We start from the raw sequence: 22,982 nt of genomic DNA, 5'->3' as shown, positions 1-22,982 counted from the left end.
TGGGATCAAATACGGCTGATAGTTTGAGGAGGGCTGAAAAGCAGCCATTGGATTTGGGGACATGAAGGTCACTGGAAACCTACTTTTATCCCTTGCAGGGGATAAAAGCCCTTGCAGGCTGGCCCCTTCTTCCCCTTGCAGGTCTGCCACTGTGTGAAGGCTGTCTCGTGTGTTACTCCGAGAGGTGTTCTGCAGTAGCCCTACCTTTTGGCTGCGTTCCGTAGAGAAGCCCTGGCCAGCAGAGGCGGTCACCTTTTTATTAGGATGTTGGCAGCACTCGGGTCTGGGCACTGACTTGCTAGCCAGCCTCCTGCGCCAAGCACTGCCCCACCCACCCCAGGTGGCTCAGAACTCGCAGATCACGAGGCGCTGCTCTGCACAAGCCTTGTCGTTCCACTTGCCGTTGGTGAAGATCTCCACGCAGTTCTCTGCCCCGCCGTCATTGTTGGGCTCCCCCGGGGCCCAGTTGGAATAGACCAGGGGCTCCCCTGTGGGGTAGGTGAACTTGCCCTCTGTCTTGGTGTCAGTCATGCTCAGGAAGGCAGCCTTGTTCTGGTCTGTGGCCAGCTGTTGCAAGGCGGCATTCTCAGCTGCAGAGCGTGGGGACGCCAGCTGTCCGCCAGCCTGTACGCACACCTGCTGCGCATCCTCAAAAGCCTTTTCCAGGCCTACGGTCTTGAAGATCTTCTCCCCTACACTTCGGCCATTGGGAAAGAGCTCGACTAGGAGAAGAGGAGAGTCAGGTTGGGGCTGTGGCAGCACCTGGCCAGAGCTCAGTGACTCAGAGACCTCTGTGCTCCAACCTGAGCTTCCCAGACCGCCCATACGGGGCATATCAGGGCACCAGAGAGAATGCAAGTGAGACACCCGGTTCCAGAGCAGCCCCAGCTCCCCTGCAAGGTGGTACCATTGTTCCCCATTTACTAGAGCTCAGAGGGGTTGAGTAAGAGGCCCAGAGTGATGCAACCATCAAATATGCAGTTAGGGATTAAACCTCGCTGTCTGACACGGAAGCTCAGACATTTCTATTTCTATTTCAGCTCAAGGTGTATGCCAGAATCAATTTCTCCTTTACCATGTAGAATTAAACAACTTTTCTCAGGTTGATTAGCATGTAGTCTAGGCCAGTTTCTGAGAGTACAGAAAACACAGTGCAGCCAGCCCACTGTCATCCCGGCACAAACAGCAGGGGATGTGGGGGTGTCAGACAGGGTCTGTGCTGTGTGCCGGGCTGGGGGAAGACAAGAGGCTAGGGTGGGGTGTCTGAGAGCTGTCATGTGCTCGTCTCTGCTCAGGGCCTATTGGCATGCACGTGGGTGACACCCCAGCCAGACGGGGCAGGTGCAGGGGGAGGGGAGGAGGGCAAGGGAAAGGAGCATGTGTGCGTGGGGGGCGGTGGTGGGGTTTGTGCTGGGGAGAGCCCTGGGTGGGAAACGGAAGACCTGGCATCCAGACCCACCCTGGCACTGACCATCCGGGACAGCAAGGGAAAGTCACTTCCCTCGTCAGGATTTCCAATTCCTCCTCTCTAAAGGGAACGCTCACTTAACAAAAGTATCACCTGAGTGACATGTCAAGGATCTCTTTGTGGCCGGGCGCGGTGGCTCACGCCTGTAATCCTAGCACTCTGGGAGGCCAAGGTGGGCGGATCGTTTGAGCTCAGGAGTTCGAGACCAGCCTGAGCAAGAGCGAGACCCCACCTCTACTAAAAATAGAAAGAAATTATATAGACAGCTAAAAAAAATATATATATATAGAAAAAATTAGCCGGGCATGGTGGCACATGCCTGTAGTCCCAGCTACTTGGGAGGCTGAGGCAGGAGGATCGCCTGAGCCCAGGAGTTTGAGGTTGCTGTGAGCTAGGCTGACGCCACAGCACTCACTCTAGCCTGGGCAACAGAGTGAGACTCTGTCTCAAAAAAAAAAAAAAGGATCTCTTTGTATTCCAATTTTCTCCATCCCTGTGGCTTCTGGGCCTAAGCATGGAAATCTGCAAAGGACACTGGACCCTCAGACTCCAGAGAGGGCCAAGCCCCTGGCCTTCTTAGGCTGCCCAGAGTCCAAGCTACACCCTGACCCACTGTCCTTCACCCCTGAGCATCTTTAACAAGGGCTCAGGGGGAAGGTTCTCTGTGGGCTCAGCCCCAGACAAGGTTGGCACGAGAGTTCATGTGCCATTCCTGGGTTTTTGCTGCATGCACCTAGGTGAGTATGCCTGTGGGTGCATGGATATGCCAGTGCATCCATTCAAATACCCTAGCATCCCTCTGGGGGTGTGTGCATGCTTGTGTGTGCCCACAGATGTGAGCTCGTGTATGTAGATGGGTACGCAGTGAGTGGTGGCATTTAAGTACACACGTGGCGGGTGCACATGCGCGTATTCTTTGTGCTTGCGTCAGTGTGCCTATGAGCCAGTGAGTGCATATGCAAATATGTCTGTGGACAGAGGGAGATACACCAAATGCTTGACACTCTCGTCTCTGAGTCTGGGTACTTAGGAGCCAACCCTACCTATGTCTTATCCAATGAGGCCCCCTTATGCTCTATTCCTTCAGAAAACTTCCATTTTTGGCTCAGTGAGATTTGCCTGAAGGCTGTGGACTCACAGGTGATGTCAGGAAAGAGCAGCAGGGGCAGTTGGGGACTGAGGTGGACTCACGCATGTGCTCCTAGAGGCCTCTGACTCCTCAGGGTTCCAGGGTTAGGGCAGAATCTCTGCTCTAAACACCCCGGGAGCTGCAGGCAGAGCCCAGCACTGGAGCCCAGAGGCAGCCTGCCTGCTGCTTGAGCCAGGAGCAGGTCTAAGGTGAGATATTCAATGAGCACACACCAAGGTCAGGCCGCCACCTGCATTGTACTCCCAGAGCAGTATCCCCGCCCCAGGTCCCAGGAAAGGACCTGGATTCTGTACTGCCCTGGGCTGTGCGGCAATGTCACTGGGCACTTCCACACCTGGCCCCACAGAGGTAAGAAATGCAGCCCATGTTGAGTGTCCCCTTGCCTACCCCAGGGACCAGCACAGTGTAGCGGGAGTGAGGCTCTGCTGAATTGCACTGGACTCAGGGCATCAGTCTGTCTCAGGGCACAGGTGGCACAGAGGTTGCAGCGTGTTCCGGAGCCTGGTAGCCAGCCGCAAGCATGCTTCTGCCAGCCTGGTGAACTGGTGATGTGGGCCACGCCCTCCTCCTTGCCCTTTGGATCTACGTCCAGGACCGGGAGCACGGGCAGCCCTGTTCTAGCCCCGCACCACCCTGAGCCCCACTCCCTGCCGTGGTCCCAGGTCCAGCCCTAGACATGGTCCCAGCTCATTCCCGTCCTAGTCCCAGGGCCGGGCTCAGCCTCAGGCCTGGCCAAAGATCCAGTCCCAGCCCAAACCCAAACCAAGGCCCAGACCCAGGCGGGGCCCAATGTCAGTGCCTGGCCCAGGTTCAGACCCAGGAACTCACCTTTCTTATACTGAGAGAAGGCGGCCTGGAGGTGCTGCACCTGTCCCTGTAGGGCCTCCACCTGCTGCCTCAGAGCAGCGGCGTCTGCAGGGGACAGAAACCGTTGAGTGAAGACTCGTCCAGACAGCCTGGGAGGAGCTCGGAGTCTGGGCCTCAAGGGAATGGTGTCCAGCTACAGACACACTTGGGGTGGCCCCCAGCAAGCCCACATCTGCTGGCCCAGTTGGCCCCTGCTGTGCAGGGAGGTCTTAGGTTCTGCTGTGGACAAACTCGTCTCTGTACCTCACTGACACCGAACCAGATGACATTTTGACTCCAAATTCTGGGAATATAATGGCATCTCCATTTGTAGGGGGCGGATGTGGAACAAGAATACACATTCCTCTTGTGTTTCCCATCCATTGGGTTCTTTGATGATTAAAACTGTGCATTGGGAAGGCAGCTGCAGCTTTCCAAATGGTCAGATGGAGAAAGTGCCCAGGCCTTGCCGTGAGTACTAGGTGGCGAAGACCAAACCTAATGCTCCTGCCTTCCAGCCTGGCAGCCTTTCCTGAGTTCCATCTGCCACCTGTCGTTAATGGGGCACACATCCCAGAGGATGGGCTGTCCTGGGCTGAAGAGCCCTCCTCTCCTCCCAGCCATGCCTGGTGGGGGTTCCCAGGGCCAGGAGCTGCCACCTTACCTGGAAGGCCACTTTCTCCCTTGGCTCCTCTGTCTCCAGGAACACCTCTGTCCCCCTTCAGTCCTGGGGGGCCCCTGGCACCTGGAGCTCCCTGCACACCCACGGCTCCAGCAGGCCCTGGGGTCAAAGAAGGGCTGGCTGAGCTATGGACCCATTTTCCAGCATTGTCACCTTCCCTGACAAAGACTGTCCTTGTTACCCAGCAATACATTCTCCTCGCAGACAGCCTGTTCCCAGAGCCCAGCCACCTCCCCTCTGGACACCGACCATCCCTATCCCCCAGCAATCAGCACCCCCTGAGTACAGCTGTCCCCATCATCCAACGAATAACCTTCCCTGCATACAGATGTCCTCGTTGCTTAGCACTGCACTCTTCCTGGATACAAACAGTCCCCAGAACCTCTAAATTCACCTTCCTTAGGTATGCGCCCTCCCCACTGCACAGCAATGCCAGCTCTGACTTTACAGGTGCCCGTGGAGAGGGTGGGCATTCATAGCCCCAAGTGGGCACAGGAGAACTGGATCCAACCCTGCACCAGCTCTTGCCATCACCCACCTGCTGCCCCAGCATTCCCGGGGGCTCCACGCTCGCCGGGGGCACCTCTGTCTCCCTTAGGGCCTGTGGGGCCTCTTGTCCCTGCAGAGCCCTGCGTGCCCGGGGCACCTACTTCTCCTGGGGAAGGAACACACAGGGATAAACGCTGCTGACAGTGTGTTCAGCAGGGATCATTTTCTCAGTAGTGCAGCTTTTAACCCACAACTCCAAGGTCAGAGAGAGAAGTGGTGAGATTGCTCCTTGCTGCCTGGGGTTCCTCTGTGGAGGATAAAAGGAGAAAACTGTAAACGTGGGGGTGTGGGAGAGGGCTGCATGCCAAGGCCTTTGCAGCGTTGATGGTCTGGGCTCTTCCTGGCACTCTGAGCATGCCTCAGGTCACATCATGGACACCATTGTCATTCCTCCCTCCCCACTCTCAGACTGGCCACACTGTCCACCTACCTTTGGGCCCAGCCTCTCCTTTTGGGCCTGGTTTGCCTTGAGGGCCTATGTTCCCCTGCTTCCCCTGGACACCTTCTGTTCCAGCTGGACCAGGCACACCTGGAAGTCCTGGAGGTCCTGAGAAGAAGGACCAGCCCGGTCAGTGACACTGAATCCTCCAGGCAGGGGGTGGAGGGGCGGTACAAAATAAGGTGAGGGGTCAAGAGGTGGCATTTTCATTCTGCCCAACAGTAGGCCCCGTCTGTCCTGAAATAACCCAGTGCCCAGTGCTTCCTGGGATGGCTCTGTGCCTGCCTGCAGGCGTAACCTAGCAGCAGCACCACCTGGAGACATCCAAATGCCACGCCCAGTTGCTCACCACATGGTCCAGGGTCTCCCTTTGGTCCGGGTTCTCCAGCAGAGCCATTGTCCCCTTTGGGCCCAACTGGGCCAGCTGGTCCAGACATCCCTGCTTGTCCTACAGCTCCTGGTAAACCTGTAGCAGCAGAAGAAATTGACAAAAACCTGGCCTAGGCCCCAGAGGAACCAGCCACCTGCAGGGTCGGGTCCCTGGCACTCCTTCAGGGTTCTGCAGAGCGTGCACGGTCCACCTTCACACACCCTGATCCAGCAGGGAGGCAGGAAAGGGTGCCGGCACACCCGTTTCACAGGGAGAAAAGGAACAGCCCTTCCCGAGTCAGAGGAGGATGTGGGCCAAGCCCTGTCTGACTTTCCATGCCGTGCTCCTTCTCGGCCCCAGAGCCACGATCTTTTTTCCTTTTTTTTTTTTTTGACACAGAGTCTCACTCTTGCCCGGGCTAGAGTGCTATGGCATCAGCCTAGCTCACAGCAACCTCAGACTCCTGGGCTCAAGCAATCCTCCTGCCTCAGCCTCCCGAGTAGCTGGGACTACAGGCATGCGCCACCATGCCCGGCTAATTTTTATATATATATTTTTTTAGTTGTCCAGCTAATTGGTTTCTATTTTTTAGTAGAGACGGGGTCTCACTCTTGCTCAGGCTGGTCTGGAACTCCTGACCTCGAGCGATCCTCCCGCCTTGGCCTCCCAGAATGCTAGGATCACAGGCATGAGCCACCGTGCCCGGCCAGAGCCACGCTCTTCACGCAGGCAACCTGCCAGCACTTACCTGTGATCACAGACTTCCTGATCTCCCCCCATATATATCAGGGCAGCCAACATTTGTATCAGAAAGGACACCAGACAGTTGGCGCTAACTTGTTCATTCAGTTATTTGTCCATTTGCTCACTCATTTGTTCACTAAGAACCCATCTCTGCAGCAGCTAGTCTGTGCTTAGCAACAGGCCAGATGAAGTGTCAGCCTCAGGTCCTGCTCCACAAAGGACTCATGATAAACTGTGAGACAGGGTGACAGGTGAGGAAGACAATGCGTGAGATGTCCCTCGTCTCATCGCAGCACTCCAACCCCAGCACGCGCACACACACACACAACATCGGCAGGGATGGTTGTCACGAGCGCAGACTTTGGCCCCACACTGACCTACTTGGGTCAGGATGCCCCAAGCTCCCCAGGACATTCCCAGGCCCACAATGGCCGAGTGACTGGATTGAGGGCAGAAAGGAGCCTCATTCCCCCGGCCCCACTGTACGCGGTCCCCTGGGGTCCGACCCAAAGCCAGGCCTGGGATGTGCATGGGGTGGCCACGCGTACAGGAGAGGGAGATCTTGGCCATGTTCCATGTAGCAAGCTCTGAGGGCCGCCGTGGGAAAGGCCCCCTGGGATTCAATCCAGGGCCCCTCTGGGAGCCAGAGCGAGTTGGGGATCTCAGAACTGGTGTGGCGAATCCCACGCCTCTTCTGAGCTCACCCCTGGGCGGTGCTCCCCAAGCCCTGTCTGGTTCATGGCGGGAGCCGCTGTCTGTCAGTAACGGGCAGACAGATACTCACCTGCCCCTTCCCCACAGAGCCTAGGGATGTTGCCTGATCTTCCAGCTTAAATGTCATTAGTTTCCTTCTCCTCAAAGTGCCAGCTCCAGAAAGTTAAAGCATATTTGATCCCTCTGAAGCCCAGCCCCGTGCCTTGGTGGCCCCTTGGCTCATGGTGCTGATTAATCTAATTCTCCTTTCTTGCCAATCTGACCGAGATCCTCTCCCCCTGGGTAGGGGACAGTATTTCCAGGGACAAGTCCCTTATTCATCAATATTCTGGTAACCTCAGGAGAATTTACCTATTTGGTACAACAGGAAGATGCAACTTGGTCCTGAAGATTCAATAAAAAAATAAAGCCTTTGGCTCAATTATTCATCTCTGGGTGGTAGTTATTATTCCTGATTGCACGTAAGCAAATTGAGACTCAGTGTCACTGAGTGGCTTGCCCCAGGGTCCCAGGTGTGCAGAAGGAACTAGCAGTCGAGCCTAGACCTGCCTGATGCAAACGCTCATGTCCTCCCCACCTTCCAGAAGGGCTGCTGTTTAGCTCTCTGGGCCACAGTTTTCTTACCTGTCAAAGGAGATTAGTATGTCCCTTGTAAGACTTTTGGGTGGATTAAATGAACTACTCAAGTGAATGTCCAAGCGCAGGGCTGGACAAAGAAATGTGAGCTCCCTTTCTCCCTCTGTAATGCATTAGGGCACATCCTTGTGATCAGGCCTGAGTCTGGGGCCATGGAACCTAATCGTTTCCCACTCTTCATTCAGTGCAGTTTAGTTAAATATTAAAAGTATTTAACACCCTGCATAGGCATCATTTAATCAGAATGAACAACTGCTAACTGCTGGCACAGATTCTAGAAGGTCCCAAATATCAGGAATTTATCTACTATTTGCTTGTTCTTGGGATGGGAGGGATCCTGGGATCCCAGGGAGAGGTCAGGGCAGTTGGGTGAAGGAGGGAGGCACAGGGGCTCAGCACAGCCATTCCTTGGCCAGCTGGTGGAGCAGTGCGGGCTGAATGTCAGGAGGAACCCACTCCTTGGGAGGAGGAAGCCCATCTCCAAGCCTTCCATAGCAGATCATCCAGAGCTGCCGGGTCGGTTACAATCCCAATGTCCACCTTCCCCACCAGGATAAGCCCACAGGCCCGCTCTACCTGGATCCCCCTTCTCGCCCCGGGGGCCCTCTCTCCCATCCCGTCCATCGCGACCAGGCAGGCCATTCTCCACGGCGCTACACATGACCAGGGTGCAGGCGTTAGCCACTGTTCTCTGGGAATAGATCTTCATTTCTGCTTCCAGGTACTCCAGAGGCTGTGTGAGCAGGACCAGCGCCGAGAGAAGGAGCAGCATGGCCTGGGGAGATGAATAGAGAGAGAAAGTACATGCTCTTGTCTCAAGGACATGGGTTAGGGCTTGGCCCAGTCCCATTTCCACCTTTTCTCTTCCCTGCTGTGGGGCCCCGAGCAGCAGGACTCCAAAAGCAGTTTAGGGACAAGGTGAGCACGTGGTCTGGCCTTGGCAGGCACGAGTTACCCAGCTGGAACTCTGATCTAGGTTGACATCAACATCTCCTTATTCCCAAATGACCCATGTTGTCCTTTCTTGTGCCTTCCCTTGGGCCACTACCTTTGGTGTGGTGGCTAGGAGGTGGCATTCCTCACCAAGGCTGTCTGTCACAGCAGGAAGGATTCAGTGAGTGTCTCTGGGCAGGACCCCTCCCCTCCCTGGACGTCACTCTGTCTGTGCCATCACACAGTCGGCTTAGCTCGGACAAGGCAAGCCTGTGTCTTCTCACTAGCTGCCTTGCGCGGGCCAGCACTGGGCCTGTATCAGACCACAATGCTGGTCTGAAACTGAGCCAGAGTCCTGAGTGCTTGGTGGTGTCTTAGTGACGTCCTGAGCACGGGCTGGGAGTGTGGTTGCATGTTTGCTGGGCGATTTGCCATTGCCAGACCAGACCGCTGTCTCCATGAGAAAAGTCCCAGAGGAACCCAAGGGAAAGTTTAGCACCAGAGATGCTAAACTAAGCAGCTGGAGAGACCCTGAGACACCTGTGGCTCTTCCCAGACCACCTGAGAGGGCTTGGAAAAGAGGGGGAAGGGGACGTACCAGCCTGGCTCAGTGAGGTGGAAGGCTAATTTTGGGGGGAAGTGAGAGAAACTATCCAATAGGGCATCCAGTTACCATCCGAAAAGGTCACAGGAACTGAGGTCGGGGGGTGGTGGGGTATAGGACCTGGGTCACTCCCTGCGTCAGGCATCTTTCCTCTCAAAGAGAAACTATAAAGTTATGAGTGACAAGAGCTGCTCAGAATCGCAGATGCTGGGAACAAAGCTGGAGGGCCCTGTGCAAAGAAGAGGGGGGTCCCCAGGCCAGCTGGGGTGGTGCTAGGGGAGGGGCTTCCTGGCCAGAGAAGTGGCCTCTTCCCGACTGCTGGTGCTTGCAGGCTGTGGACGACCACTATTTTGCACTAGCCTTTCACCACTTCCCCAGGTATCCTGGGAGTCTCTAGAAACACCCAGGTGGGCTCGCGGCCTACAGCAACTACCTCGTAGCCCCTGCTCTGGCAGAGGCTCAGTCATGAGCACCGAGGGCCAGACCCAGGCCGGAGCAACCCTGGGGCCCTGCCCGATTCTGGGGAGAAATGGAAGGCAGTGGGCACGCTGCCCGCCAGCGCGAGATGGCACAGCAGGCACCGCCACCCACTGTAGCATGAAGGAGCTTTGGAGAGAGCAGACTCCCAGGTTTTTGGACCCAGGATTCAGAAGAGGTGTCTTAGCCGGGGCAGTGGATGGAGTGGGCAGAGCCCCGGCCCCCTCAACCCAGGCAGTGTCCTGCTTATGCTAAGCTTTCAGAGTAAGACGTTATGAACATTGGTTCGGAAATCAGAGACCTAATCCAGTAAATGTATTTTGTAAGTATAGACTTGAGGCTATGAGAGAAGGGTTTGCTCGTGTGCCACAGGCAGTTGGCACCAGGAGGGTTTAGAACCCAAGCCTGTGAACACCTGGTCTGTCCCCCACTGTCCTTTCTGAAGAAATTGGGGACAGGGAAGGAGCCAAGAGAGAATTTGGAATCACATTTCCCACCCGAGGCTTCCACACAGTGGTGCCCGGGGTCTGGGCGGGGGCCAGATCCCACTCCTCCACCCTCCCCCAGCTCAGAAAGCAAATCTCCCACTGAGCCAAGGCCCTGAATGAGGGGCAGGGAGCCTCGCATTACCCCACCGCTCCTCCCCTCCCATGCCCACACCTCCTAGACCAGAACGGCCGCACACACCCTCCCCTCCACGCCAGTAGGATGACCTGCCCAGATGGGCGGGGGGACATTCACAGGACATGGGAAAAACAAAACAAGAGGCAAGATCGGACACACTCACAGGTGGCTTCTGCTAGGGCCCCAGGAGCTCCAGGCAGACTAGCCTTTGCCAGGCAGGCACCCACTATTTATGCCTGCCCTGTAACCTGAGCCGCCCAGCCCTGGCCTTCTGAGAACTCCCTTCGAGAAGTGGGGCAATTTTCCTCTTTGTGACTCACTCACTCTTATCCCCCCCTGCCTTCTGGAAACCTGCCACTGATACACATCATGCGACGCACATCTGTCACCTTAGAGTTTTCAGAACACTTTCAGTCCCTGCACCTCACGGCAGCCCTGCGAGTTGAGTGGCATCATCACTGTCTTGTGTTTTACAGATGTCCAGGAATCGGAGGTCCGGAGACCAGTGAGTTGCACAATGACCTATGGCTATTGCAAAAGCAACTCATATCTGTAGATCTCAAGAGCCAGGACCTGCTGTGTCCACTTCTCCCCTTCCTTTGTCTCAACAGCTCCGGCCAGATATTGGGAAAGAGCTGGGAGCTGTCTGGCCTATCCGGGCAGGGGTGGGGCAGGTGGAGGGGCTGCGGAGGCAGCAGCCTGTGAGGACAGCAGCGGTGGGGGGGGAGCTGCCACCTGGAAAGGGTTGCTTTTCTGTGTCCTGCTCTGGGCCTCGGAGCAAGACGGTAATCCTAGCACTGTGGGAGGCCGAGGTGGGAGGATCACCTGAGCTTAGGAGTTCAAGAACAGCCTGAGCAAGAGTGAGACCTGATCTCTATATTATTAAAAATATTAAAAAAATTTAAAAAGGCAAGATAAAACAAGTGTTGGTGAGGATATAGAGAAAAGAGAACTCTCGTACACTGTTGGGGAGAATGTAAATTGTTACAGCCTCTATGGAAAACAACATGAGGTTTTCTCAAGAAAACTAAAAATAGGTCTACGGAATCCAGGATATATGATCCAGGAATCCCTCTTCCCAGTACATATCCAAATGAAATTAAATCACTGTGTCAAAGAGACATCTGCACTTCCGTGTTTATTACAGCATTTTTTTACATGTTCATAATTGCCAAGAAATGAAAACAAACTATGTGTTCCCTGATAGATGAATAAAGAAATGGAATATTATTCAGCCATAAAACAGGAAGTTCTGCCATTTGTGACAACATGGATGAACCTAGAGAAGACTTTATGTTTAAGTGAAAAAAGGCAGACACAGGAAGCGAAATACTACATGATCTCATTACATGCAGAATGTAAAAAACTCGAACTCAAACAGAAAGCAGAATGGTCATTGCTGCTGGATGTGGAATTGGGAAATGGGGAGATGTTGATTAAAGGGTAGTAACTTTCAGTTATAAGGTGAACATGTTCTGGGGTTCTAATGTTTAGCATGGGTGGTGATGGATGTGTTAATTAACTTGATTGTGTTAATGATTACAAAGGTATATGTACATCATATCATTATGTTGTATACATTGAATATATATAACCTTTGTCAATTAAATATTTTAAAATCATAAAACAATATTTCTGATTGGTATAGGCCTATTCAGATTTTCCTTTTCGTCTGTCAGTTCTGATGACTAGGTTTCTTTGCAGAATCTATTTTTGTCATGTAAATTATTGAATTTAATGAAACAGAGTTATTTAAGTTGCCCTTATTTTTTAATGTCTGTAGAATTAATGATGGCCCTCATTTTATTCCTGATATTGGTAATTTGTTATTTTTATCATTCATCTTGATCAATTTTGGTAGAATGTTATAAATTTTATTTTTAAAGAACTTACTTTTTTCTTTGTTGATTTTCTCTGTTGTTTGTTTTTTATTTCATTGATCTATGCATTTTTTTAAATTTCAGAGTATTATGTGGGTACAAACGCTTTGGTTGCGTAAATTGCCTTTGCACCACCCGACAAACACGCCCATCCCCCAGACAGCACACACCGCATCTGTTAGGTGTGGATTTACCCATCCTTTCCTCCCCTCTCCCACCTGCCCAGCACCCTATGAATGCTACTTCCCATATGTGCACATTAGTGTTCATCAATTAGTACCAATTTAATGGTGAGTACATGTGGTTTGTTTTTCCCTTCTTGTGACACTTATAAGAATGGGCTCCAGCTCCATCCAGGATAATACAATACGTTCATCATTTTTTATGGCTGAGTTGTACTCCGTTTTATACATATAGCGCATTTTATTAATCTACTCATATATTGATAGGCACTTGGGTTGTTTCCAAATCTTTGCAATTGTGAATTGTACTGCTATAAACATTCTAATGCAGATGTCTTTTCTGTTCATGTCCTTTGCCCACTTTTTAATGGGGTTGATTTTTTCTTGCTGATTTTCCTGAGTTCTATGTAGATTCTAGTTATCAGCCCTTTATCAGACATATAGCTTCCAAATATTTTCTCCCATTCTGTAGGTTGTCTATTTGTCCTAGTGATAATTTATTTGGCTGTGATCTATGCATTATTTCCATTGTTTCCTTTGATTTTATTTCACATATTCAAAGCTTTTTTCCTACTTATACTGTATGTTCATTTTTTAAATTTCTTGTCCTCCTCATTTTGTATTTTCTTCTATGTTCTCATTTTGAAAATTTTTTTAAACATTGTATTATGAGCATTTTTATACAACAAAGATGCAAGAATTTTATAATGAACATGAATATTTCTAAATCCTAACATTAACATTTACTATATATGCTTTATTACAGTTTGCTATTTTTCTAATCAGTCTATTTTATTTTTTGAAATATTTCAAAAAAATTCAGATATCAGTGTATTTCCCCTAAATATATCTGTATTCATACCATTAGCTGAATTTCAATAGTTTTTCCTTTGATGTAAAATTTGCATAAATGGACATGTATAATTCTTAAACGTTTATTCTTGATCTTAATTTTTGAACCAAACCCCTTTCAAAATATATATTACTTCACAAAATTCTACCTTGATTTTTCTCATAGTCTATTATTTTATTTATTTGCTTTATTACTGAGTGGTAGCCCATTGTGAAGCTAGATAAGAACTTGTACATGAATTATCCTATAAAGGGATGACAACTGAGTTGTATTCAGTATCTCCAGAATCCAGTTTTTGGCTATCATAAATAAAGTTGCAATAGGCATTCTTGTAGTTTTTTTGTGAACATGTGTTTTCCTTTGTCTTGGGTAAATATTAATATCCAAGAGTGGAATTGGTAGGTCACATGATAATATATTTTAACTTTTATAAGAACCTACCAGACCCTTTGCCAAAAGTCATACTATTTTATATTTCTACCAACAAGGTATGAGAGTCCTGCTTGCTTCATATTTTTAACCAACATTTGATGTTATTAAGCTCTTTAATTTTAGCCATTATGTTGGCTATAGTAGTGCTATTCCTTTGTAGTTTTAATTTGCATTTCCTAATGTTTAATAATGTTGAGTGATTTTTATACGTGGAAAGTTGGCTCACACTTCTTTGTTGTTAATTGTGTTGTGGGATTTTGTTTTGTTTTTTGTTTGTTTTTTTTTGAGACAGAGTCTCATTCTGTTGCCCAGGCTAGAGTGCCATGGCATCAGTCTAGCTCACAGCAACCTCAGACTCCTGGACTGAGGTGATCCTCTTGCCTCAGCCTCCCAAGTAGCTGGGACTACAGGCATGTGCCACCACACCTGGCTAATTTTTCTATTTTTAGTAGAGATGGGGTCTTGCTCAGCCTGGTCTCAAACTCCTGAGCTCAAAGGATCCTCCCACCTCAGCCTCCCAGAGTGCTAGAATTACAAGTGTGAGCCACCATGCCTGGACTGTAATTGAGTTGTAATGTTTCTTTATGTATCATGGGTATCAGTCCTTTGTTAATATGTTTTATAAATGTTTTCTTCCAGGCTATGGATCTTATTAATTTTTTCCATGATGTCTTTTAATAAGCAGATTTGAAGTCTAATATGTCAATTATTTTCTTTTATTGATTTCTGTGGTATAATAAACCTTTGCAGAGCCACAAATCATGATCATTGTCTTCTATATTGTCCTTTAAAACCATTAGTGTTTTAGGTTTTTTTCTTTTTTTTTTTTTTTTTGAGACAGACTCTCACTCTGTTGCCCAAACTAGAGTGCCATGACATCAGCCTAGCTCACAGCAACCTCAAGCTCCTGGGCTCAAGCGATCCTCCTGCCTCAGCCTCCCAAGTAGTTGACACTACAAGTATGCGCCACCACGCCCGGCTAATTTTTCTATATATTTTTAGTTGTCCAGATAATTTCTTTCTATTTTTTTTTTTTAGTAGAGAAGGGGTCTCACTCTTGCTTAGGCTGGTCTCGAACTCCTGAGCTCAAATGATCCACCCGCCTCAGCCTCCCAGAGTGCTAGGATTACAGACGTGAGCCACTGTGCCTGGCTGTGTTTTAGTTTTTATGTTTATGATCCATCTTAAATTAATTTATATGTATGGTGTGAGATTAAAGTCAAGATTTATGTTTTTCTTGTATTCATTTTTTAGATCCAATTTTAAAATGGAAAGTTTATTTTACCTAAAGTATGTATTAAAGATTACAGTGGCCAGGCACGGTGGCTCATGCCTGTAATCCTAGCTCTCTGGGAGGCCGAGGTGGGCGGATTGTTTGAGCTCAGGAGTTGGAGACCAGCCTGAGCAAGAGCGAGACCCCATCTCTACTAAAAATAGAAAGAAATTATATGGACAGCTAAAAATATATATATAGAAAAAATTAGCCGGGCATGGTGGCTCATGCCTGTAGTCCCAGCTACTCGGGAGGCTGAGACAGGAGGATCGCTTGAGCCCAGGAGTTTGAAGTTGCTGTGAGCTAGGCTGACGCCACGGCACTCACTCTAGCCTGGGCAACAGAGTGAGACTCTGTCTCAAAAAAAAAAAAAAAAAAAAGATTATAGTGATCAAGGAAGAGTACCAGAAATTAAACCACTTCTAGAACAATCCAAGATTTTATTTAAAAATGATTAAAAATTTAATTGAATAGATTTGTAAACTATATCCCCCTTTTTGAATTAGAAATCACTTTTTTATGACATGCGTGACATTTATACTATTTGCCAATAATATACTTCCAGTGATTATTTCAAATTGCTACAGACTGGCTTTCTAGTAATAAAAATGAATAATAAATTCTTGTAACAGTTTGTACTATATATATTTATATACATGTAATATGTATATATGTATAGATATATAGTACATTTATATATCTAATCTACCTAATTATGTACACATATTCTTTTCAAAGGAAAAATATTAAAGCATAGAGTTTGCTATTATGACATATATATATGCACACACACACACATACACATATAAATTGGTACTTTGGATGTTTATAGATGTTCCAGAGTACAAAATTATAAACAATGAAGGTACAAGGCATTTTTAGATTCAGAAAGATACCACTTGCCCTTTTTAAAAAATAAAGTTATGGTAAATTTAACATATTATGAAATTTATTATATTTAAGCATCAGTGATTGTCATACATTTACCTCAAGGGAAATTCTGGAGCAACAGACCACAGTCCCCACCATTAGCTATAAATGTGGAGTTATATAACATACTAATGCACAGCATGGTGATTATAGCTAATATCTTATACTTGAAAGTTGCTAAAGAGTAGATTTTAAATGTTACCATCACAAAAAATGATACCTATGTGAGGTGATGGATATGTTAATTAGCTTCATTGTGATAATCATTTCACAATGTATACATATATCGAAACCTGCTGAACACCATAAATATACATTTGTCTTAGTGCATCTTCTGAAATTTATTTCTTACAGTTCTGGAGGCTGAGAAGTCCAAGGTAAAGGGGCTGCGGCCGGTCTGCTTCTGGTGGGGGCCTCGTCCTGTGTCATACCATGGCAGAGAGCATCCTGGGGAGAAAGGGGCGCCCGAGACAGCCAAACTGGCTTTTATGATAGACCCTCTCTCCTGATAACTAACCCACCGCCCATGAATCCCACTGACCCAGTAATCCATGATTAATCCATTCACAATGACACAGCCATCATGACCCAATCACCTCTTACAGGCCCCACCTCCTGACACTGTTACATTGGGGAGTAAGTTTCAACATGATTTTCAGAGGGGACAAACATTCAAACCAAAGCAACTGTCAATATACCTCAATAAGAATTTCCAATTTTGCCAAATCGTTTCAGTGAGAAAAAAGTATTTAATATTGTAATTAGATTTTGAATATTATGGGATAGAATGTACAAAGAAATAAGCTTTTATACAAATCATAATTATTTGTTCCTGTATCCTTTCTTCCTACCTGTCTAGGCATTTATAAAACTCAGCTTGACTTTTTAAAAATTGTAGAATGGACGTGCAAACAGGCAGATATTCCTCATGAAACTCTTGCAGGTGTACCTAAAAACTTTGCATTGGCTTCTTCCGTTCTTGAGGAAATCAACACATCTACAGCTACTGTTTCAACAACTATTGTGATGGGCTACCAGGGTACAAAATGACAGAAGATCTAGGATCCAGAAAGAGCACCTGTAAGTTGATAGAAACGCCAACAAAATTTCCTATGGGAATTCATTTTGACCACATCTAAGCCAGGTGATATACACACTTTAGGAGACTGAAAACTCTGTGTACAGCCACCTGGGGACAGGAGAGGTTGCAGAAGGGAAGGCTGGTTTTAAAGAGATACCAGGAGGTGACCTAAGACTATCCAAACCCCCCCTGTAGCTGGCCTGCCCCCTGCTGCCCTCCTATTCCTCTCCAGCCTTGGGTCCCTGCTGGAGCTGGTTGAAGAGCAGCAGAATTATACCATGAGCCCCCCAGAAACTCCATGGAGGGTACAAAGTCCTTTGTTTGCAACCAGACACAAATTCCTAACTCCTGTTAACAAAAGACCATGAGGTTTGCAGAGAAAAAACGGAAAGCTTTATTTTCTATTAAAAAAAAAAAATCTGCAGATTGGGGAGATCCAGCCTCCAGTGTAAAACAAAAGTAAGCTCCAGGGAAACAAAAAGGTGTCTGGCTTAAATAGGAAAAGTTCCAGCCCCAGCCTTCAATCAGGTCTGCATATGCAAATGAAGGATTTAAACTCATTCAGACCTGATTGACTGAAGATAACTGAGCCCCAATTAGATAGTTTTTAAGCCCCAAACCAGGGTGGCTGTTGGATGCCACTTTCAAGCAGTGGTGGGAGGAGTTTTCAGGCCACAGCCTCTCAGCTCTGGTTTCTGGAACCATCTTAGTTCTGAGGAACAGAGGGGATGTTTGTCTGGAGCTGCCCTTTCTGGGAACAAAGGGTGTGTGATTGCCCTTCTCTCACCTTATGCTGTGAGCAGCACAAGGCCAAACATAACCTGGTCCCCACATGTTTGCGTCTTTCCGCAAGGCCAGACTTTTACTGATGCATATTCAATCACAGAAGCCACAAGGGACAGAAGTTCCCAAGGAGGCAGCTGTCCTCAGCACCGCACGTTCACTCGGTGGTGAGCCGTGGGTGCACAGGCTCCAGCCAATCTGCAACTCAATGTTGCAAACCACACATAGCAATACAGCCAATCACTTATGTTATTGACTAAAATTTCCACAAAGTAACATTTTACATCAAGAGAAAAGGGGATAGTAAAAGGGGTTAAGGAACCAGTCTGAGGAGTGCGAATGGACAAGAATAATGCCTTAGGCTGTTCCAGATGCTTGTCACAGCAAATTCCTTGATTTGGGCAGAGCCTTCAGTGGCAGGGGCTGGGTGTAGATCTTGAGTGACAGCAAGACAGTGTCTGCGGAGACAGCTGTATCCAGCTAGTGAAGTTCTGCTGTTTTTATGCTCCTTGACAATATTGGTGAGGGCCAACAGTAAAGGGCTATGCCTTGATCTGGTAGGGCGTGGTCTCTGAACATCTCATCCCTGTTGGCATGACGCCTTTTGAAATGGTAAGATGGAATATTTGTCTAAGATGGAGTTAGTTATGTCAAAGGTGCTCCTATATGACCCTCCATGGCTGCTTGACTCTCATTATTTTAAGTTGGGCATCTCTGTCAGCCACAGGGAGTCCATCTCATCTGGAGAGCTTGGGGTCTTATCCGCAGTTTCATTTCACACTCCCACTTGCATGAAGTCCCAGTGCCAGGGAATAAGTCCCACTGCTCTTGCCAGAAACAAGCTCAGACAGTTATCTCCAGAGCCTAAACTCTGACCTCAGGTGCTAAGAAGCAAATCCTAATTGCCCCTCCAGGCGAATTAAGTTCCCATTTTTGGCTCCAGAGACAGCGCTACCCTTCCTTCTCCTAAGGTTTCTTCCATGTGCCTGACAACCAAAGGGCCCAGGACCAGACCTGATGTCAAAGAACTGTGATCTGGCCCTGGACACTTGCAGTCCCCAGTTCTCAGCACAGAAAGTTGCAAGGAACCCTTCCTTGGGTCACCAGCGTCCTTCCCCATGGTTGTGGATGGCTTTGCAGAAGGCCCCCCAAACCCCCGGACTCCAACCCCCATCACGCTCTGGCTGCCAAACCCTCAGTGCCTGCAGCTCCTGGCCCTACAGGAAATGTGATGGGATAGAGGGCAAGCACGATGGTGGGCATGCCCCTGCCCAGTGCACTTATGGGAAACATATAAGCTAGTGTGATACCACTGCTTCAAAATGTTCTTGGCCCCCAAGAGGGAATGGTGGGACAAACGGGTGCACCAGTGAGTTTGGCCTGCCACAAATCAACAGCCCCAGTGGAAGGTGCGTGCTGCAATTGAGAGCAGAGGGACTCTCCATTACTTGGAAAAAATTGGACCTGCTGCTGTGACTGAAAGGAGGGCACCTGCTGCGCCTAGAACTCAGGTACATTGGAACTTGATCCTGGAAGACCAGCTTCTCTTGGTAATTCTGAGGCTGCCGAGGATGAAGATGACATCCCCAAACAGTTCTGCAGCTGTCCTTGAAATAGTGGGTAGTAACAATGGGCCTTTGTCTCCTCCTGCTACACGCTACAAACATAGCACAGAGGGAGGGGACTTGCAGGCTGGCCTTTCCCGTCTCAGGATTGTCCCTCTCAAAACACTGCATAGAAGATGCAGGCGGATGAAGAAAGGTTTCTGATCCATAGCTGGGAGAAGGATCACTTCCTGTGTCACACTGATATGCACAATCAAAGCTTGCTTTCATGGCTGGGGCTCGAGTCACTTGAGGCATCCTGATCACTGGGAGTCCCCCGTGGCTCCAGAGAACAGCCAGCACTGTCCAGTAGAGCCTCCTGGGCATGGCAGGAGGCCTGCTCGGTGCTGTGGTTGGGATGCTGCACCTGCTCCTCCTGGAGGCTTCTAAGTGGGTGATCTTCCACAGAGAATCTATTCAGTTTCCAGGTAGCAAATATTCTGCGTCTCTCTGTAGGTGGTAGTTTGGCTCTTTTGTTTTGAAACCAGTTCTAAAAAGAAAAAAAAAAATCAAATTTGCTTTTTTAGTTATATTGCATAATACATTTCTACAATATAAGAGAATTTTATAGTCAAGCTTAGTCTCAGCATTATCACTGACTTGCTTCCTGACCTTGAATAAGACACAAATAATGAAGGCAATCCTTCCTGGGGCCGCACATTATGGAGGTCATGAATTGTGCACAATTTCAAAGTCTCAACTAACTACTTTCAGTCTGCAGTGGCCCTTCTGTACATGCAAACCCAGGCCTTTCAAAATGTCTCAACCTGTTTGCAACCCTCTGCATTTAAATAGAATAGACCCTCAGCTGTTACCTAAACACATTCCCACAACTTCTTTATTTTACTCAAGCTGCCCCATCAGGATAAATTTATGGTTTAGAATATACTGAAGCATGTTCTTAAATTCATTGTACTAAAAGGCTACACATAGAACAAGGAGTTTTTAATAAGCTGGACAGAATTTTATATGTAACCCAAAGCATTTAACACCTCCAGTCTTCATTTTTTTCTTTTCCATAAGATGAAGATAATTATACATGCCAACCATAATCCCCAGGGCTGTGGGGGAGGTGCAGATGATAAGTGCTGTGTTAGACTATCCATCCTAAAGAGCTCTGGTTGTGGTAGGGCAGTCAGAGTCACATAGCACAGGCAGGAGTGTCTGGGGAATTTTGGATGTTTGTTCTCTCCAGGAAGCCCCCTGCCTCCAAGTTTAGAATTGGTTTAAGTAGCACTTAAGCTAGAAGGATCTCTTAACCACACCTATGATGCCTGCTTAAAACAAAATTGTGACTGGCTACAATGACACTGGCACCTCCAGACATACTCATTTTCTCCTCTCAATACTGCTATAACACAGATAACTGCATATATTTTACAGAAAGGTGAGGTGCGAGAGTCAATCTATCAGAGCTTATAGAGCTGATTAGGAGGTAGATTTCATGAGGACTCAACCAAAACATAAGAGCTCACTTTCTCATGTCCAAGCCTGCTGTGGCCCTTCCCTCAACCATTCTTGCTTCCAGGCCACATCCTGGGCACTTTCTCTAAGCACGTGTAGCTCACTTCAGTTCAGTGTAATTTGACCAGCCATAATCCACTCACTTCCTTCTAGGAATCTATCCCTCTGATGGATATAGAGAATAAAAAATAATTAAAAAGCAGTTTGACCTTGAGCAACTCACATCATATTCATGTGAAACTATTCATTTGTATTTCCCTTGAAATGTTTCTAGTTCATAAAAAAAACTTCATGACTTATCTAGGATTTGCCTATATTTTTCTTTTTTTCTCTAAAGCTACTCTTATATTCTCTTTCTTATTTTCCACTAAGACAATTTTCTCCTATTGTCAATCAATATATTCAATGATCAATGGATAAAGAAGTAAGAAACTCTTCCTAAATGTGTATATAAAACAGTATAAATTCTAATACTGGAAAGTTTTGTGCAGCTTTAACAATTTATTAAAAAATCACACCAGAGATTCCCCAGAGTATTGGTTCATGTAACAAATGCTTATGAAGCAACTACTCATGTGGTGGGGTGCCATGCCACGCCCTGACACCGTCAAGCCAAATTCTTTCTCCTGCACTTCAGACTTGTATGTCTAATTTTTCACTTACTATCTCCCCTTGGAGGTTTAATTAGCATACCAAATTTAATGTGTCCAAAGTAAAACTCCAAATGTCTCTGACAGAAACTGCCCTTCTCCCAAGCCTCCCTATGTTAGGGAGGGACAACTCCAATCTTCCATTTGCTCAAGCCAAAACTTTGGAACCATCCTTATCTCTGCCTTCTCTCACTGCATACCCAATACCTCAAAAACTATCAGCAGTTCCACCTTTAAAAGATTAAAGATCTTCCCAGTTCCCTATAATTCCACAGCCAGCACTCTGGTCAAAACCATCACCATCCCTATTCTGGACAATTACAATAGCTTCTTGACTTGACTTTGCTCCCAAACCCACAAGTCTATTTTTCCATAAGATGTATACACGCTGCATTCACACCCACATTGAGATGAACAATTGATAAAACAGCACTTTGTCCTATGTGATCAAATTCTATTAAACTTTCATAATTCTTTACATTTTCCATATTATTTGTAAAAAGTTACATTGATGCGAAGCTTTGAATATTTAACTTACGTTAATTATAGGCAAGATTCAATGGATTTGTTTGGACAATTGTTCCCTGGTTGTAAAATCAGGGTAAGGATTTCGTTCAAATGACTGCCGAAGTATATGCAGGTCATCCTGAGTAAATTTATGTCGTGGTCTTGTTTTTCCTTTTTTCCCTTTTATTCCTATTTCTTTATGACTATCTTTAACTGGAGAGCCTGGAAAATGTACAAATGAAAAGAAAATCACTGGGGAATGTTAGTATCGAGAGCGGGGGAAAACACCATTCATTGGCTAACCATTCGTAAAATAAGATTTTTTTAAAAAGTGGAGCCCAACCTCATACCTATTCGTGATAATAAAATTACTAATGGATTAAGGCCTAGCTTTAAAACTGTGAGGAGAAAAATGAAATCATTTATGACCTCCTGGTAGGGAAGAAATTTTAGTCTAACAAAAATCATACACTATAAAGGAAAAGACTGATGAAAAATGCTGAGCCACATTAGTAATTGAGGAGATACAAATAAACCAGCTCACCCAATCTGATAACTAACAATTTAAATGTATGGGGGTAGGGGAAGAGAGGAATGGGAAGCATTAAAGAAAACAGGAAATCAGCATCAGCAGCATGCTGATACAAGTATCAATTGTTAGAGCCACTTTGGTCTTTCCTGTGTTCTTGATTATATATAGCAATCAAAGGGCACTTGAAGGTTTTGTAGCCAATTTACACATCCTTTCCCCAACCCTTCTCTAGTGTGGTAGCAGCCTGGCACATGCTATAACATGAATAAACTTTGAGGACGTTATGCCAAGTGAAATAAACCAATTACAAAAAACAAATACTATACGATTCCACTTATGAGATACCTAGAGTAGTCAAATTCATAGAGACAGAAAGTAAAATGGTGGTTTACAGGGGCTGAGGAGAGAGAGGAATGGGGAGTTATTTTTAATGGGTACAAAGTTTCAGATTTGCAAGATGAGTTCTGTGGAGAGATGGTGGTAATGCTTGCACAACAGTGTAAATGTAAATGTACTTAATGCCACTGAATGCCATGTAATGTTGCATTCTACCACAATAAAAAATAATCCAAGAA

The 22,982-nt window shown here is 47.2% G+C and overlaps 1 protein-coding gene across 1 annotated transcript; it reads right to left on the bottom strand.

Annotated features, from left to right (window-relative positions):
- Positions 1–235: 235 nt before the first annotated feature.
- SFTPD (surfactant protein D) lies at positions 236–10,439 on the bottom strand. The gene is made up of 8 exons (XM_069460672.1): positions 10,400–10,439; positions 8,175–8,373; positions 5,484–5,600; positions 5,126–5,242; positions 4,685–4,801; positions 4,129–4,245; positions 3,447–3,530; positions 236–722 (listed from the first exon to the last, which is right to left on the bottom strand). Exons 2-8 carry the CDS (start codon positions 8,368–8,370, stop codon positions 346–348), a joined length of 1,125 nt encoding a protein of 374 aa, XP_069316773.1. The 5' UTR covers positions 8,371–8,373; positions 10,400–10,439; the 3' UTR covers positions 236–345.
- Between the last annotated feature and the right edge of the window lie 12,543 nt (positions 10,440–22,982).

The sequence above is a fragment of the Eulemur rufifrons genome, chromosome 28, assembly GCF_041146395.1.
Source record: "Eulemur rufifrons isolate Redbay chromosome 28, OSU_ERuf_1, whole genome shotgun sequence".
NCBI classification, from domain to species: domain Eukaryota; kingdom Metazoa; phylum Chordata; class Mammalia; order Primates; family Lemuridae; genus Eulemur; species Eulemur rufifrons.
This window is presented reverse-complemented; position numbering and strand designations above follow the sequence as displayed.